Raw genomic sequence first — 16028 nt, forward strand, 5'->3', positions numbered from 1 at the left:
CTCCCGACGCGCCGGGGGAGGACTCCCGTTCGGCCTAACCCCAGGCACAAGTACACACAAGGATATCAGTTTTTCTTAATAAATTTATTCACAAAAAGTGAAATTGTATAGTTGGGGGCTGTACACGGCGGGGGCGGCCTGGGGACCTCTGTACATGGGGCTGAGAGACAACGGGACCTCCAGGTGGAAGGGTACTTTTCAATAAAAAAAATAATGGGAGCTACAACCACCCCCCCCCTTCCCATTAAAAAGACACAAAAATAGACGTCTCTGAGGTAAGCGGGAGCCTGGGGCCGAAAGATCTCGAACGGTTTCACAGGTGCCAGGGTTTGGAGGGCCTCACAGGCCCCGGGGCGGCTCCTGCGTCAGCTGGTAGAAGAGCACGTAGCCCTCACTGGACGCCACCTGGTTCTCACTGACCGGGGAGACGCTGGGAAGGAGCGGGGAGGGCGCGGTCACTGCTGCGCACCGGGAGGGCCTCCCCGCCGGCCCAGGAGGGGCCGGAGCCCGCCCCTCGCCAGGCACTGCCCTCCCGGGCTTCGCGGGAGGGACGGACGGGGCTGTGCTCACCGAGAGTCGTTGTAGACGTGCCAGCCGGTCTGGCACCGGCACAGGGCTGTGTAGTGGCCGTAGTGGACGCTGCCCGAGTGGTTGCAAAGGGCGTACAGCTGATACGTGGGGCTTCCTGCGGGGCCAGAGACCCTCCATTTCCAGGCACCGCTGCTCACCGCCCCCGCGCCCCCCGCCCCGCTCTCCGTGGTGCTCCTAGGACCGTCCCTACCGGGCTCACCGGCTTTGTCACTGGCGAAGTCCCCTAGGCTCAGTCGCTGCAGTGGGAAGTCTACACCTACGGAACTTTTCTTGATGGAGCCTCGGGAGGTGGAAAATCGGTTGAGATCTAAGCCCTGGTTAAGGAGCGTTTGGAGGAGGCCAAGGGCCTCAGAGTGGGGCTGAGGTCTGGCCCCAGGCCGCCCACCCCCGGGGCCGAGTGGAACTGGGAGCAGGTGGGGAAGGGTGGAGTGTTCCTACGGAAAATTCAGTTCCCAGGTGTCCAGCCGCTGCAAACACGGGCAACGAGAAAAAGGGCGGACGGAAGACACAATTTGAAGATTAGGATACGGAGCACGAGGATTCGGGGGAATCTTTGTACTGTCAACTTTTTGGTACTTCGTGTTTTCTGCCGACACCGGTCACACACCTGAATGAATGTCAGGTAAGGTTAGGCTACTGTGCTGCTCCCCTCGATTGCTCTTCCAGCACATGGGCATTCACTACGCTCCCCGGAAGTTCTGCCTCCTCTGTGCCCCCTGAGCCCTCAAGACGAGGACCGACCTGAAACTCCCGCACAAACTCAAGACATTTAAATACTCTTCCCCGTAGCAAGGCATCATGCACCCCCTTTTACCCCTACGAAGCCCCCCAGAACCCCCACCCTTACTGCATCCCATTTGAACCACACGCACTGGGGCATTTTCCGACTCAAGCTCTTCCTCCTTGGTGAAGAGGCTGAAGCAGTCCCGCAGCGACACCTTGCCCCCAGCAAACCCTTTCTGGAGGGAAAGGGGAACGCAGGGTCAGCATGTCCTGGATTCCCTGTTCCGACTCTTCTCAATCAATCCAGGCTTCAGTTCTGCTCCAGAGACCCAAAGGGTTCCCTCCCACACTCCGGGGGTGGGTAGGGTTGGGTCACCAAACCCATGTCCCATCCACCCCTGGAATCCTCTGGAATCCCACCTTGGGGATGGGCAGGGACAGGTCACAAAAAACCTCGAAGGTCGTGGAGCGATACCCACAGGCCTGGCACTTCAGACAACTTTTCAACTGTCCCACAAACAGGTCTAGACAGAAGCAAAGACAAGAGACAGCCGCTGTGGGAGGCGGGGACACCTGCTCGGGTTCGGCCTCTCCCCAACCTTTACCGGCCCTCCCTTCCCCGCCACCACTTCGAACGAGGCCCTCACACCTTTCCCGCATTTCCATCACCCAGCCCCTCCCCACACCCCTTGACAGTATCGATTTCTCTCCCCCAAGCTGCACCCGCCCCCGCCCCCGCCCCCGGCTGCCGACCTTCCCGGGCGCGGTGCCCAGTCCCATACCCACAATCTTGCTGTCCTCTCGCTCCAGGTAACGCTTCCACATTAGGTTGGCCCGGTCATCGTCACTGCACAGAGCAAGGGACACGGGGAGCACGCGTGAGACGGCAGGAACACTGGGCGCCCCGAGAGCACTGAAACGGTCCCCGGAGCCCTGGGCCCCACCCACACCTCCGCTCCCCTACATTTCAAGGAGGAGTCAAAGGAGTAACGCTTCAGAGGGCTTTCTGGGGAGAGCCGAGGTGGGAGGGGGAGACAGGAGTGTGGACAAGGGAAGCACATGCTGTCTTCCCCCACCAGGCTCCAAACCCTGCACGTGCCTTGCTGTGAACTCACTGCCCCCTCGTCCCTCAACACGGCGACACCCCTGCACGGCCCTCTGCCTCCTCCACCCTGCACTGCCCCTCGGCCCGTTCCCTAGGCCATGCGCTTCCCGGACCCCCCGAGCCCCCATCCCGACTGGCTCTGTTCGGTGAAGGGAAGGTGCTGCTGGACAAGGGCCAGGGCGCGCCCTGACCTCAGGTCAGGCTCCTCCAGCAGAGCGCCGCCGCGGCGCGGTGCAGAGGGGGCTGGGCTGCTGGCCAGGATCGGTGGGGCCCGGCGGCCTCGTCGGTTGATCTCAAGGTGCAGCCGCTCCATGAGGAGCTTCAGAAACTCCTGGGCATCTTGCTGGCTACAGCCAAAGAGCATGAGCAGCTGCCCCCGCGCCGGTCCGCAGACACCGCCCCCTGCCCGACACGGTCCCCGCTCCCCGGAGGAAGAACACCTCAGGCTCCGGACAGTGCTGCCAGGGCTCTGCTGCCCCCCGCCCCCCAGACGCGGCCAGAGAGGAACCCACACCCTCCAGCTCTCCCACCTGTATCCAGAGAAAGAAGGAACATATTTCTGGAAGACAGCTCGGAATCGGGTGGGGTTCACAGCTTCACAGGAGTCAGGGTGCCACAGGGCACCAATCACATCTGCAAAGGCTATGGGTGGGGGCGGGCAAGGGAAACAAAGGTTAGTGGCTGGAAGAGGCAAAGGAGAAGAGGCTCAGAGGCAGAACCGCCTCACAAAGTAGGCGCGGGGGGCGGGGAGGAGGCAAAGGACACAAGTGCCCAATGGGCAGCCTGGGGCTGCCAGCGCTGGCAGCTGGGCCTGCAGGGGGTCGGGAGAAGGGGACTTGGGAGGGGGCCCAGGAGTTGTTGCCCCACCTTCAGTGAGCTCTTGGGCTCGGCCCCCTCCAGGCACCTCTTGCCGGAAGTCCCTGCGCAGACAGAAGTCCCGGAGCGGCCGGGTGCTGCTCAGACACTGCAGCACGGCGTTCAGGAAGCACTGGGGAGCGGCAGAGACACCGCCGTCGGCTTCCCAGACCGGCGCCCGGCCGCCTCGGAAGCCACGCGGGGCCGCCTTCCCGCCCGGAGAGTTCCCGCCCGCGCGCCACCCCACGCCCGCAGGCAGGGGGGGTCCTCACCGTGTTGCCCAGGTTTCGGAGGCCAACGTGCCCCGAGCCCAGCAGCAGTGTGTGGTGAGCCTGGAAGGTCAGAGCACCGTCAGCAGCCTCCATGCACCACGCCCGGCACGTGCACCTCTCCACAGTGGCTGCCCCCCGGGTGCCCCCGCTCCCCTCGCTGGGTGCTGGGGTCTCCCTACCTCACTGGCCATGAGCAGTAAGCCCATCACAGCTGAATGTACCACAGACTCTGCCATGGCGGTCCCACCGACTCCCCACTTACTGCGCTGGCCCGCCAGCCGGCGCTGCAGCTCCTGGGGCAGTTCCCCGAGCACCGGCATGGCTGCCCAGCTGCTCCCCGCCCCCACCTTGCTGCCCCCAAGGCCCCCTCCTGCCCCCGTGGCCCCTTCCTGCACACTCTCCTGATGGCTCCCAATGCAGCCAGCCTAGCTCACTTGGCTCTAGAAATGGGCGCCCACACTAGCTCAGGTCTTCTGAGCTTGCCCCTCCTCAGCTCCAGAGGTTAATTAGGCCGAGGCAGTGTCCTAGGAGAGAAGGCGTGGCAAGTGAAAGGGCGGTCCTGGGGGACCCACGGGAGAATTCCAAATGGCTGGGGTAATGTGCTGGGGCCTGCACACCGTGCTGGGGAGTGACAGGCAGCCCCCAAAGGGTACTTAAAAGCAGGGGAGAGGGTGGTCCAAAAGCTGGAATGAGGGGCTAAGAAAGGAACTTGGGAGAAGAAGGAGGGCTATATGATGGCAAGAAAGCTGGAGGAACACGGGTACGGAAGGCCACGCGTGCTGGCAGGCAAGTCCTCACCATCTTGTTATCGGAGTAGAAGGGCTCCGAGGGCCGCGCAGATATCACGTGGAAGGTGCCATGGGGAGCAGGGGGCTCCGTCCGTATGCTGAGCAAGGTGGGAGGCCCAGGAAAGCCCCCAAGGCGGCGGAGAGAGGCGCTACGTCTCAAAGTGGGTGGCTCAGGCCTGAGTGCCAGGCGGCTCAGGGCAGCCCCGAGCTCTCCGGGGCCTCGGTGCCCTCCCAAGGCAATTCCCATCGGACGCAAGTCCCCACTGCTCACAGATTTGGAACGGGCCAGGCTGGTCCTGGAAGCGGGCAGAGCCACCGCTGGGGGTGGAGAGCCAGGCAGGGGAAGGCCGTGATCGGCTCGAAGGGGGCCTCGGGAACGAGGGCCGGAGGTCCGAGCCCGGCCCAGCTCCAGTTTCTTGAGCCGTTCCTCAGGGGGACCTGGCCGGGGAGGCAGAGGCCGTAACATGGGGTTCGGCCCAGGGGCTGGGTTTCGGCGCTCCTTGCTGCGGGCCCGGGAGGCAAACGGTAGTTTGGATCCCACTCGGGGCTGGACATTAACGGGTGGCTCTCGGGCCCGGCCCAGACGGTGCTCAGAGGCCTGGGGCATTGTGGACACCACAGGCTGGACCTGGCAGAAGAGAGGGTCAGCATATGAGCATGGACGGAAGCTAAGCTGCCACACTAGCTTCTACGTGCGTGGAAGGCAGGAACCGCGCCTGTCATACCAGTCATTGTATCCCCAGTACCCAGCATAATGTCCGACACAAAGTAAACACTTAGTGTCCGTGCAGTAAATGGATGAGAGGTAGCAGCCCGGGGCTTTGGCTCGCTGTCCCTCACCACCTTCCTGCAGAAAACAGCTTTTCTGAGAAGCCAATGACAGCCCCTATCTCAGCTGTCGTTATCACCTGAGCGCTCCAGACAAGGGCCCCACGGCTGGGTAGTCAAGTGGGATGCGCCCTCAGGCCCTGGGGCCCTGGGGCCAGTGGGGGTGTGGAGACAAGGACGACAGCCCAGGAGACAGCATCCCACCCGCAACCCTGCCCCTTCGAGCTGCAAAGGAAGCCGAATAAACGGGTGACTTGCGACTCCCTCCCCCACCCCCCTGCGCCCCCGTTGAGCTCCAACGTGGAGTCGGGGCTCAGGGGCCGTGCCAGGAGGGTGGGCGGACACTCCCGGACGCCGATCTCTGCATCTCTCGCACCGCGGCTGGGCTGCGGCGGGTCCGCCCCCCTCGAGGGCAGAAAGGCCGAGGCCGCTGATTGGCTACGGAGCGCGGCGCTTATTCCCCGCGGCCCACGGACGCGGTCCCTCCACCCCGGTCTCCCAGGCCCGACCGGCCCCTGCGCCTCCGCCTTGGTGGAGGGCGTCCTCCCGGGTCCCGGGGCAGTCCCCCCGCCCCCCACCCCCGGCGTAACGCCGCGGCACGTACCTGCTCCCGGTGAGCGGCGGGGGAGCCCGGCCGGGGCCCGGCCCCAGCTCAGGCCCGCCCCCCACTGCCGCCAGGCAGCACCCCCGCGGGCCCGGCTGCAGCTTCAGCCGCAGCTGTCGCCCAGGTCTCTCCCGCCGCCGGGGCCGCCGCCATCTTTGTTGGTCCCGCCCGCCACCGGCCGCCGGCTTCAGCGGCCCTCAGAGCGCCTGCGCAGATGAACTCAGCACCGGGCACCTCCTTCTTCGGCGCTTGCGCGACCCCGCCCCTCGGCTCCGCCGCCAACACCATGGAAACGCGGCCAACCTGAGGACCGCCAGTTCCCAGCCCTGCCCGGAATTGCCTTTACACCGTTGCTGCGAACCGAGCCCCTGGTGTACAGGGTCCCGCCACCTCATTCTGTGGCCTGCAGGCTGTGAGCCTGGCAAATGGAGCGTGGCCTCCAGGCTTGCAGCGCAGATCCTTCCCAGGGAGCTGCAGGGCGCCGGGTCGGCAGTAGCGCCGGGAAGATCTCTGCCGGGTGGGCCACGTCGGCCCTGCAAAACCTTTCCTCGCCTTGCAGGCTAACGCCTGAGGCTCCCCGCGAACGGCAGAGATCGCGGCAGCAGGGAGAGCAGTCAAGCCTTTCCCATGCATCCGCGCCTCATGACCAGAGGGTCCTCCTCCTGCCCTTCCCTCCCACACAGTGCAGTTTGGCACTGTCTTGGCCAGCTCATCCCCACACTGTTAACAGCCACCAGTGAGAAGCACAGGCCGCCAGAGGAAGCAGCGTTTATTGATGAGTTACCTCCAGAAACCAGAAAGACCATGTGCCCACTTTCCGTCACCCCCTGTCCTTCGGGTCCTCCCATCGTTCCACTTGGGGAAGGGATATAGACCAGCACTGGACTTCTGGTTTTCCAAAGCCCCAGGCTTCCCCTTCCCTGTGTAGTGCTAGAAATGCAGCAGCAATACTGTTTTGTTTTGTTTCTCCCTTCCCCCAGTGATGCCTGCTGCGGCTACTTTGTAACGATCGTGGGTGGAGGAGTGTGAGGGAAGCAGTGAGATGAGACAGGAAAACAGGAACACAGCCTCTCCAAGGTCCCTCTGTCCAGCCTCAGTGGTTGATCCTTCAGTTGCATTTCTCTTTATGCTGAATAACGCCCTTCTGAATCAGATCCGGGATCTCCACTGCCAGCCACGGGCCCAGCTGCAACACAAGGGAGACTCTGTGAGGTTCCTGCCACCTGGGCAACGCATCCTGGTCCGTCGGAAGCCCCTTCCGAGAGAGTCTAGACGAACGCGCCCAAGGGAAAACCCTCGTTCCTTGTTTATTCTTGTGCCGCCCAGGGCCTCACCTCCTTCCCCCTCATTTACCAAATACCCCAAACTTACCCCCAGAGCCATGAGGTGAGCGAGTCCAAACTTGGGCACGTTCCTGGCCCACAGAGGTTTAAAGTGGTCAGTCAGACATATTTTGCCACCCCTACGAGAGGGACAAGAGGGGAGAAGGTGTTGACATGCAAGGTTTACCATGAAGGACAGCAGTCTCTTGGGAGCTCAAGATTACCGGTGATCCAACGTGAGAGCAAGGTCAGCTAAGTACGTTGTCCAGGCCTGGCAGAAGGAAGCCTGGGGCCCCTCTAGGCCAGCAGATCCTAAAAATATTTCTGCCTCCCGGACTTCCTCCCCAAGCCCTCCTTTGACCCTTCCCCATCTCCTGTTCAGCCCTACCTGTACATCTTGGCTGTTTTTCCATCCAGTTCAGGAACGGCAATTTCTGGAGCAGTAGTAGGATATGTGATAGGAATCTGGGGGAATTATAAAATCTTAATAAGAGAGTCAGGATAGAAAGGAGCCAATGTAATCAGACACACATTCCTTGGTTGAACTGAAACGTTTGGCAAACTCCCCCAGCGGCATGTGCACCCCAGGATTCCGGCCTCGGACCTCAGTGAGTGTAATCCACGCCTGCTTCAAACCTCAGCTTCTCCCTCCCATTTGAAAAGCTCGCTTTGGTTCTTTCAAGCTGTGTTAGTTTGTTAATTATGCATTCCTTCCCCTCTACTAACCTCTGTATTTCCCACCCCATCATACACACTTACGTCAAACTCGATGTCAAACTCATATTTGAGGAGGTCGTGGATGTACCAGCACTTTCCAAACCACCTATAAAAAAGACCAAATCTGAGTCCAATTTGACTAAGATTCTTCTCATACTGAAGTCCAATTCTTCTCCTACTGAAATGATGTCTCCTTGGCTTATGTGACCAGCCTGGGACTCATGGGATGGGCACTGGGAAACTCTGGAGCTGCGGCAGCGGACGCAGCCAGCACGAGGCAGGGAAGGCCTGGCGATGAGCTTTGAGGCGCTGATATGCTGAAGCCGCGTAAGAGGCCCACCCGACACCCACCCCCCGCCGCCGAGGGTCTGCCTACCGAGTCCCTTCCTTGTTGGACTCCAGTCGGAACCAATCAGTATCTGCGTTCTTGTTGTTCTCCACATACTAAAAGCAGAGAACTAAGTCTTAGAGTGGGAAGTTGGAGCCAAGGGCAGCCCTCCTTCCTCAAAAGAAAAGTATGTGATTAATCTCTCTTAGTATGTTTACCGAACTTTTCTGCCATGAGCAAAACTGAAGACAAAGTTACACTGGTTAGCAGGGAACTTGCCCAGAGCAGAAAGCAGACGCTTGGGTTCCACTCACCTCAACCCCGAAGAGTATAGCCTGGGACCTCTCCTCACTTCTGACAGTGCCAGCCCACAACTCCTCTCATGGGGTGCTCCCTCCTGGGGGGGACCCCATATCATCCTTGTTTTGACTAGCACCCACACACTGATGACTTCCAAATCTTTATCTTTAATCCAGACATTTTCTCGGGGTTTCAGATTCCAGTATCCAACTACATATTGAAAAATCCTATCTGTTTCACAGGTGCCTCACGTTCAGCGTTTCCCTCTGTTGCTTCAAACCTGTTTCCCCAACAGCGTCATCGCAGGCGGGAGAATCAGCGGTCACTTGGTGACCCAGGCCGGACGCCTGGGAATCATTCCCGACCCTCCCTCTTCTCTAACCCAGTCCACCGGCCCTCACAATGTCCTGCTGATTTTACCTTCCGAAAGTTCCTCGAATGCACATCTTCTATTTTCACTACGACTAACTGCAGAATTTAGGTCACCTTTCCTTCTCCCGCATTAATGGCAGTATCGTAATTTATTTCCTACCTTCACGCTTATCCCTGTCAACTCTATTTTCCTCTCTACTGTCGCTGTGATTGAGCGAAGCCCAAATATGATCATGTTGTTCCTTAGTTAAAACCCTTTAAAGGTATCCCGACGCCTCCAAGATGAAATTCGAGCGCTCAAGCCTCTCTCGCGAGCCTTGCCCACCACTCTCTGCCACACTTCGGCTGCTGCAGCAGTTCTGAGCCGGTTCTTTTTCTTCACACACTCATGGCGTTTCTAGAGTCTCGCCTGTGCTCCTTCTGTCCCCTTTTTTTTGCCCTGAATGTCCTCCTCTTACCCTCACGCTGTATCCAGCTAACTTGGGTTCACCCTTCACGTCTCAGCCCAAGCACCCCCTCTTCTAGGAGGCCTCCCCTGAACAGACCCAGCCTGGGTTAGGTGTCTCGCCTCCGGCTCCCCAACACCCGAGCAGTTTCTCAGCCTCCCTCTTGCTTTGGATCCCTTTCCTAGGTACTAGATGTACAATAAAGAAATTATTTATTTGTCTGTTTGTTTATAGGGCATGAATGCACGCGGCATTCATTCACTAAACAGAGACCACTGACCACTCAAACTTTCTCCATACAGAGGAGCTGAGGGCATGTCTAGTTCCTGACGGTGAGCTCAGCTCCGCGATTCTGCAACTTCCACCTTCTTGAGTTTTTAGCCCTAATATGTGTTCCTCCCTCCAAGAGTGAAAGAGGGAGCAGAGAGCCGCGGCCCCAGCCTTAGACCACAGTCAGGAGGGCCAGCACTTGGAGACAGAGGGACACGTCACCTTCCCGGGGGCGTGTCCCTTAAGTAAGTGCTGCTTTCAGCCTTGAAGTCTGGTCCGAATGTCGCTCCCAATGCGAGTCTCTTTTGCCGAATTCGCACCATCCTCACTCCCGAGTCGCCCAATCCCGCATTTCTCCAGTTTCCGTGAATCTGGGAGTTAAAACTTTGAAACCGGAAGTGCCTTCCACACGGACCCTATTCTTAAGCACACATGATTACCCGCATAGCTTTTGTGACGCGGCTGTCCGCATTAGTTCAACTAACCCGGATAAGAGACTGATATTCCTCCTTGAGTCGCTGCACCCACAACTCCCGGTCTCGAGGTCCGGCGTTAGTCTTCAGCACCGGGATCTCAGACACGACACGCCGGGTGGCCTCGTCCGCCATCTTGGACGAGGGCGCAGGAAAAACGCGGAAGTGATTTTACCTGTCGTTTACATGCAGGGCGCCGCCATCTTTACTACGGGAAGATGGGGCGTAGGTCTCCCTTCACACTTCCTTGAGTGCGATTTTTATTTTGTAGTAACGAAAACAAAATGGTCACCTCCTCACGGGTACAACGGGAAGAACTGAATGGAAACGGATTCCTCTTGCTCAACAGGGCACCTAGCTGTAAGGAAGAAAACCCCCCTGCAGACTGCTCAAAGCGTGACTTCCGCTCATGCGCAGAGAAGTAATCGGAGACAACGCTTCCGGACACCTCCCCAATCTTGGGGAGGCGGTAGGATCGCAGGCCGTTCGTTCTAGGCTCTGTTCCTGGCACTGTCTTCCTGAAACGCCCGGTTCACGTGTTTTCGCGTCAGATAGCTTAGCTTCCAAGTAACCAGCCTGAGGGAGCAGGGCCAACTCAAAGTACGCAGTCTCGCCCCAAGAAATGACCACTATCGAATTCGGGAATTATTAGTAAGTGCCAACGAGTTGAGAGGCCACGGGAAGACCTAATGAGTGTAGCCTAGGGATTTTTTAGGCTGGAATTAACCCATCTGGGACTGAATCGCGTCTCTAGTGGATGGCGCACAGTAGGTACCCAGTAGTCCTGCAGAATTTTGTATCTTCCAGTTGGTTTTTAGAACCTAAACGTATGGATTTTGGCTTAAATGTACATATCTTGTTTACTCTGTTCACCGTTCCAGCCTGTGGCAGTAATTTTGGATCAGATTCTGTTAATCATTAAATTCTATAGTCCCTCTACAGATGTGATAAGCGTACTATAAATTAATTGGCAATGGCCGAAACGTCCAGTACAGTGTTGAATAAAGATTGAGAGCAGACATTCTTGTTCTGAATTTAGGGAGAAAAGCAGTGTCTTTCTTCGTTAAGTACGATGGACGGCACAGGCTTTTCCTAGATGCCCCCTACCAGGCTAAGGAAGTCCCTTTTATGCCTAGTGTTGAGGGTATTAAAATCATGAACGAATGTGGGGTTTATACCAAGTGTTCTTCCTGTGTTCAAGGAGATGCTGATGTCGTTTTGGTCCTTTATTAGCGTGTTGTACATTTTCTTTAAAATAGTAGATGATAGTGGATAAGTGGAACCCAAAGCTTTTTCGTCTCTCCCTGGAGATCTCTCTCCAGGGGAAATACAAATGTATTGCCTGTGGGGTGTAGCCACTGTGGGGTGGCACAGAGAGCGGGGTGTGGAACGAGGCTTCGCCTTTGGAGATGGGGAGAGGGACGGGCCGACAGGCAGGGCAAGGGGTGCAACCTGAAAATTGTACGTGGGATCGTATCTGAGGGTCCATTGCAAAACACGGCGACTGTAGTCGACGGGCTGTGTTTCAAAGTTGCGAAGAATTAGATCTTAAGCATTCTCACCATAAAAAAGTTAATTGCATGAGGTGATGGATGTGTTACCTGTTCTGATTGGGCGATCATTCTACAATATGTGTATGTAAAATCATCACATATATATCAGATTATCACTTTTATTTTTATTTTTTAAATTTTATTTATTGGTTGTAGAGAAGGGAGAGAAACAGCAATTTGTTGTTCCACTTTTTCTTAAAAGATTTTATTTATTTATTTGTTTATTTTTAGAGAGGGGAAGGGAGGAAGAGAGGGAAGCATCCCTGGGCGGTTGCCTCTCAAACCGCCCCCTGGTGGGGACCTGGCCCTTAACCCAGGCGTGTGCCCTGGACTGGGAATCAAAGCGGCCACGCTCTGATTTGCGCGCGGGCACTCCATCCACTGAGCCACGCCAGTCAGGGCTGTTGTTCCACTTCTTCATGCGTTTACTGGTTGCTTCGTGTGTGTGCCCTGACGTGAGATCGAACCCAGAACCTTGGTGTATGGGGATGGCACTCTAAATCACCTGAGCTGCCCAGCCACAGTCCCCTCAAACTGTCACTTTAAATATAAATTTAAGTTATATCTGTCAATTCCTCAATACAGTTGGGGGTAAAAGGTCTTTGGAGATTTACTATAACTCTGTGAACTGCATTTTTCTCACAATTTATTCATACCATAATCTGTTCAAGCAGAGCCTTGCGTTCAGCTGTTTGCGGTTACAAACGGTACTGCAGTTAGTCACCTTCTCTGCTCCACAATTTTTACATGTGTAATAAATACTTAATAGGCAACTGTTTCCTAAAAAAAACTAGTACATTTAAAATTTTGTTAAATATTGCCAAATTGCCCTCCATAACGATTAAACCAGTATTAATTACAATTAGTGATATATGAAATGACAAGGTTTCCCTAGCAAAAATCAGAATGTTCACAACAGAATTGTTTATGCTAATTCCATGATTGAAATGGGATCTCAAGACAATTTTAATGTCCATTTCAGTTATTATGAGTTAGGCTTAATATCTTTTCATACATTTAGTATCTATTTGTTTCCTTTTCTGTAAATTCCTGTATCTTTTGTACCCTTTTAATTACCACTTATTTTTTCTCACTGAATTTGCAGGTTTTTTTTTTAGAAAGAGATAAGGCATTTGTAATGAGTTGTAAATATTTCCCCCAGTTTGTCATTTCTTTGACTTTATTAATATTATTTTTAAACCTGTGGAAAGTTTTCATATATGAAGTTCATTGGTCTTTTTTGCTTATAGCTTCTGATGTCACAACAGTCTAAAATATTATCTTTAATTATTCTATGTTATTCTCTAGTACTATTTTTCTTAAAATGAAAATGACTTTGTTTGTTCCAGCCTACTTAATACAGGAAAATAAAATTAATTAAGTTCCTACCCCAAGAGGTAAAAACTGCTCTCATTTTAAGTATATACCCTACCAGACATCTCTACATACACATTTCATTTCTACTACTTTTTATGGATTTACTATTCTACTATTCTAGGGTTTTTCCCCTGCAAATATCTTATTTATTTTCAGAGAGAGGGGAAGGGAGGGAGAAAGAGGAAAAGAAATTCAATTGGTTGCCTCTTGCACACCCCAAATTGGGGACCCGGCCTGCAACCCAGGCATGTGCCCGACTCGGAATCCAACCAGCGATCTTTATGTTCCCAGGCCGGCACTCAATCCACTGAGCCACACCAGCCAGGGCTATTCTAGGTTCTTAAGATGGATGCAAAACTTGTGAATTTTCAGCTTTCTTTTTATCCTACTATGTGCACTAAGACTACACACTTTCAGCGCTCACCCCCCTGGAATATGCCTGGGCCTTTCCCTTCCTCTTTCCTACCAGGCCTGTTCCCTCTGCCTCTCCTAGTCGCCAGGGGCCCTTTCTCTGGCTCTGTAAGTTGTTTCTTGAGCCCACGCAGCTCAGCCAGCTCACTTCTAGTACCTCCATTACTTTCTAAATAAACTTTCTCTTATAATTAAAAAAAAAAGACTGTACATTTTCTCGTAAGTTTTGGTATTTAGTATTTCTATTATCATTCAATTCAAATCATTTTCCAACTCCCAACTGTGGTTTATTTGGGGGGCTTATTTAGAGGTGTATTTTGTAAGTTCTAAATGTAAGGACTTCCTAGTTACTATTTGTTACTGATTTCTTGATTAACTGTAACAAGGGCAAGAAACACACTTTGTATAATTTCAATCCTTTGAAATTTGTTAAAACTTGCTTTATAGTACAATATGGCCAGTTAAAAAAAGTTCCAAGTGTCCTTGAAAGTAATTTCTGCCCTGACTGGTGTGGCTCAGTTGGTTGAGTGCCATCCAGCAAAGCAAAAGGTCACCGGTTCGATTCCCAGTCAGGGCACAGGAACCTTATTGTGGACCATTCCCTGGTTGGGACATGTTCCAGGAGCAACTGATCGATCGATGTTTCTCTCACACATCCTTGCTTCTCCCTTTCTTTCTCCCTCCCTTCCCCTCTTTCTAAAAATAAATGAATCTTAAGATAAAAGAAATCCTTCTTAAATAATTTCTAATTTGCAGTTGTTGAGTACAGTGGAGTATATATGCTTGTTATATCCAATTTGCTGCTTATATCATTTAATTTTTTTATATTCTCACTGATTTTCTTGAGGGAGTCTATGGGTTCTGAAAGAGGTATGCTCTATCTCTGAATGAGACATGTTAAGTATCCTAGTATGATTATGAATGTTTATTTTTTTGTACCTCTGTTCTATGTAAGTTGAAGTTTTCAAGTGCATACAAATTTAGAACTTCGTGGTAAATTGAACTTTTTGACATGAAGTGCTCTTCTTTATTTCTAGTCATGCTTTTTTGCCTTCAAGTCCACTATATGTTGTGATATAACTTTCATTTGGCTTGTTTACATGATACATCTTTTTCTGTCAAGCTCTTTGTACCCTTAAGTTTTAGGTAGCTCCCCGTGTCTTATATTAGTTATAAGTGACTATTAAAATCTGTAAGGAACTGATTTTGGTGATGCGGGGTCCAATATTTTTTCCCATTCAGTTGTCCAAACGTCGTTTATTGCATAATGGATATTTTCCCACTGATATATGGAGAAATCTTTATCATTCAAAATGTCCATATGGACTTGGGTCTGTTACTGAAACTTCTGTCCCTTCAATTCGTCTACTCACAGGGCGTCATCCCACCGTTTCAATTACTGCGGCTTCATAATACGGTGCTTCATGTAAACACATTACGCGATGTATTTATGATACGAGGCATAATACAATGCAGGGCCAGCTTCTATTCATTACTTTGCTTTTTCAGAATTTTCCTTTCAACTCTTCCTGACTTTAACATGTGAACTTAAAATAAGCTTGTTTTGGGAAAAGTACAATAAAAATTAAATTAAAAAATCACTTGGGATGGTGAATTAGAAAAAATAAGCTTGCTTATTTTTAAAAAATTTTGCTGATATTTTAATCTAAATCACATTAAATTTGTAGGCACATTTGGGAAACTGACATCCTTATACATCCTAGGCATTTTACCTGGTTTGTTGCTATTGGGTATTTTCATTTTAAAAAAATATTTTGGGTATTTTCTTTGATTATATCTTTAACTTATCGTTTGTATATGTAAAGGATATTTATTTCTGCATGTTACCCACTCCCCTGTACTAAATTTTATTTGTATTTGTAATAATTTTTAAGTTGATTCTTATGGATTACTTAGATACGTGAGCTATTGTGCAATAATGATAATTACATTGTTATTTTAACTGTGTAAAAACGTGTATAATTAGCTGAATCTTGGAAAACGTGAAGAAACGAGGTAATGTGAGGGGTTACAGTATTTTTTGTTTTTTATAAGTTCATTCATTAAATAAAATGAGAATTCTTAGCATTTAAATAAATTCAGGGCCTGAATGCATCGTACTCCAGAAGGCGCGAGCATTTCGAAGTGGAATTGTACCTCCTGCCGGTACCCTGAGCGACTCACCACGCGGCCCATGTCCGCATTTTCAGAGGGGAGTTTTTGACGGAATCCCGGGAACCGGGGACTAGCGCTGCCGCGGGGAGCGTTGCGGCGGCGCGGTCGCTGAAGAGCCGAGTGTGCGCAGCGAAAGCCGCAAGGCGGCGGCCCTCGGACGCCCGCAGGGGCCCCCGGGCGGCTGTGCCCGGACCTGTGCCCCGTCCCCGCCCGCCCGGCCGCGGGGACGGCGCGCCCTGCGAAGCCGCGTCTGCTCGCGGGGTGACGGGCGTCCGTCGCGAACGCGGGCCCAGCCCCCGGCCGCGGCGGGCGGGCCGCCTCCCTCGCCGGCGTTCCCGGCTACCGAGCTGGGCCATCGTCGCGAGGGCACAGCTGTGTCAGGAAAAACGTTCCCCGCAGGTTCCTTGAAAACGACAGAGGACGGGCTGGAAGGGAAGGGCGGTCCCGGTGGACGGAGCCGCCCGCCGAGGGCTCGGCGGCCTCTCTCGTGAGCGGGTGGCGCGGGCCGGACGGGGGCT

The 16028-nt window shown here is 53.5% G+C and overlaps 2 protein-coding genes across 3 annotated transcripts; both read right to left on the minus strand.

Moving 5' to 3' along the window:
- Positions 1-69: 69 nt before the first annotated feature.
- Positions 70-5920, minus strand: USP21 (ubiquitin specific peptidase 21). Its single transcript, XM_054587590.1, has 13 exons — positions 5767-5920; positions 4345-4962; positions 3547-3606; positions 3287-3407; positions 2950-3061; positions 2611-2766; positions 2097-2161; positions 1735-1838; positions 1464-1550; positions 1120-1198; positions 791-898; positions 571-685; positions 70-430 (listed from the first exon to the last, which is right to left on the minus strand). The coding sequence occupies exons 2-13, from the start codon at positions 4939-4941 to the stop codon at positions 340-342; spliced, it is 1695 nt and encodes a 564-aa protein (XP_054443565.1). The 5' UTR covers positions 4942-4962; positions 5767-5920; the 3' UTR covers positions 70-339.
- Positions 5921-6518: 598 nt separating this feature from the next.
- Positions 6519-10388, minus strand: UFC1 (ubiquitin-fold modifier conjugating enzyme 1). 2 transcript variants are annotated; one of them, XM_054587591.1, is made up of 6 exons: positions 10007-10388; positions 8182-8249; positions 7848-7911; positions 7477-7553; positions 7138-7228; positions 6519-6952 (listed from the first exon to the last, which is right to left on the minus strand). In XM_054587591.1, the coding sequence occupies exons 1-6, from the start codon at positions 10127-10129 to the stop codon at positions 6875-6877; spliced, it is 501 nt and encodes a 166-aa protein (XP_054443566.1). In that variant the 5' UTR covers positions 10130-10388; the 3' UTR covers positions 6519-6874. The 2 variants fall into 2 exon arrangements, with proteins under 2 accessions (XP_054443566.1, XP_054443567.1); XM_054587592.1 differs by lacking the exons at positions 8182-8249; positions 10007-10388 and adding an exon at positions 9744-9964.
- Between the last annotated feature and the right edge of the window lie 5640 nt (positions 10389-16028).

This window comes from Pteronotus mesoamericanus, unplaced genomic scaffold (assembly GCF_021234165.1).
Source record: "Pteronotus mesoamericanus isolate MK-2021 breed Mesoamerican mustached bat unplaced genomic scaffold, CSHL_Meso_final scaffold_1186, whole genome shotgun sequence".
In the NCBI taxonomy this organism is placed as follows: Eukaryota; Metazoa; Chordata; class Mammalia; order Chiroptera; family Mormoopidae; genus Pteronotus; species Pteronotus mesoamericanus.

Coding starts and splice junctions, on each gene's coding strand:
- USP21 (XM_054587590.1), bottom strand. CDS start 4,941: ATGCCCCAGGCCTCTGAGCACCGTCTGGGCCGGGCCCGAGAGCCACCC. Junction 2,162..2,610: donor CTGGAGGAGCCTGACCTGAG/GTCAGGGCGCGC, acceptor TGCTCTGTGCAG/TGACGATGACCGGGCCAACC. Junction 431..570: donor CACGTCTACAACGACTCTCG/GTGAGCACAGCC, acceptor GCTCCTTCCCAG/CGTCTCCCCGGTCAGTGAGA.
- UFC1 (XM_054587591.1), bottom strand. CDS start 10,129: ATGGCGGACGAGGCCACCCGGCGTGTCGTGTCTGAGATCCCGGTGCTG. Junction 8,250..10,006: donor AATATCAGTCTCTTATCCGG/GTTAGTTGAACT, acceptor CTCTGCTTTTAG/TATGTGGAGAACAACAAGAA. Junction 6,953..7,137: donor CTCACCTCATGGCTCTGGGG/GTAAGTTTGGGG, acceptor CTTGTGTTGCAG/CTGGGCCCGTGGCTGGCAGT.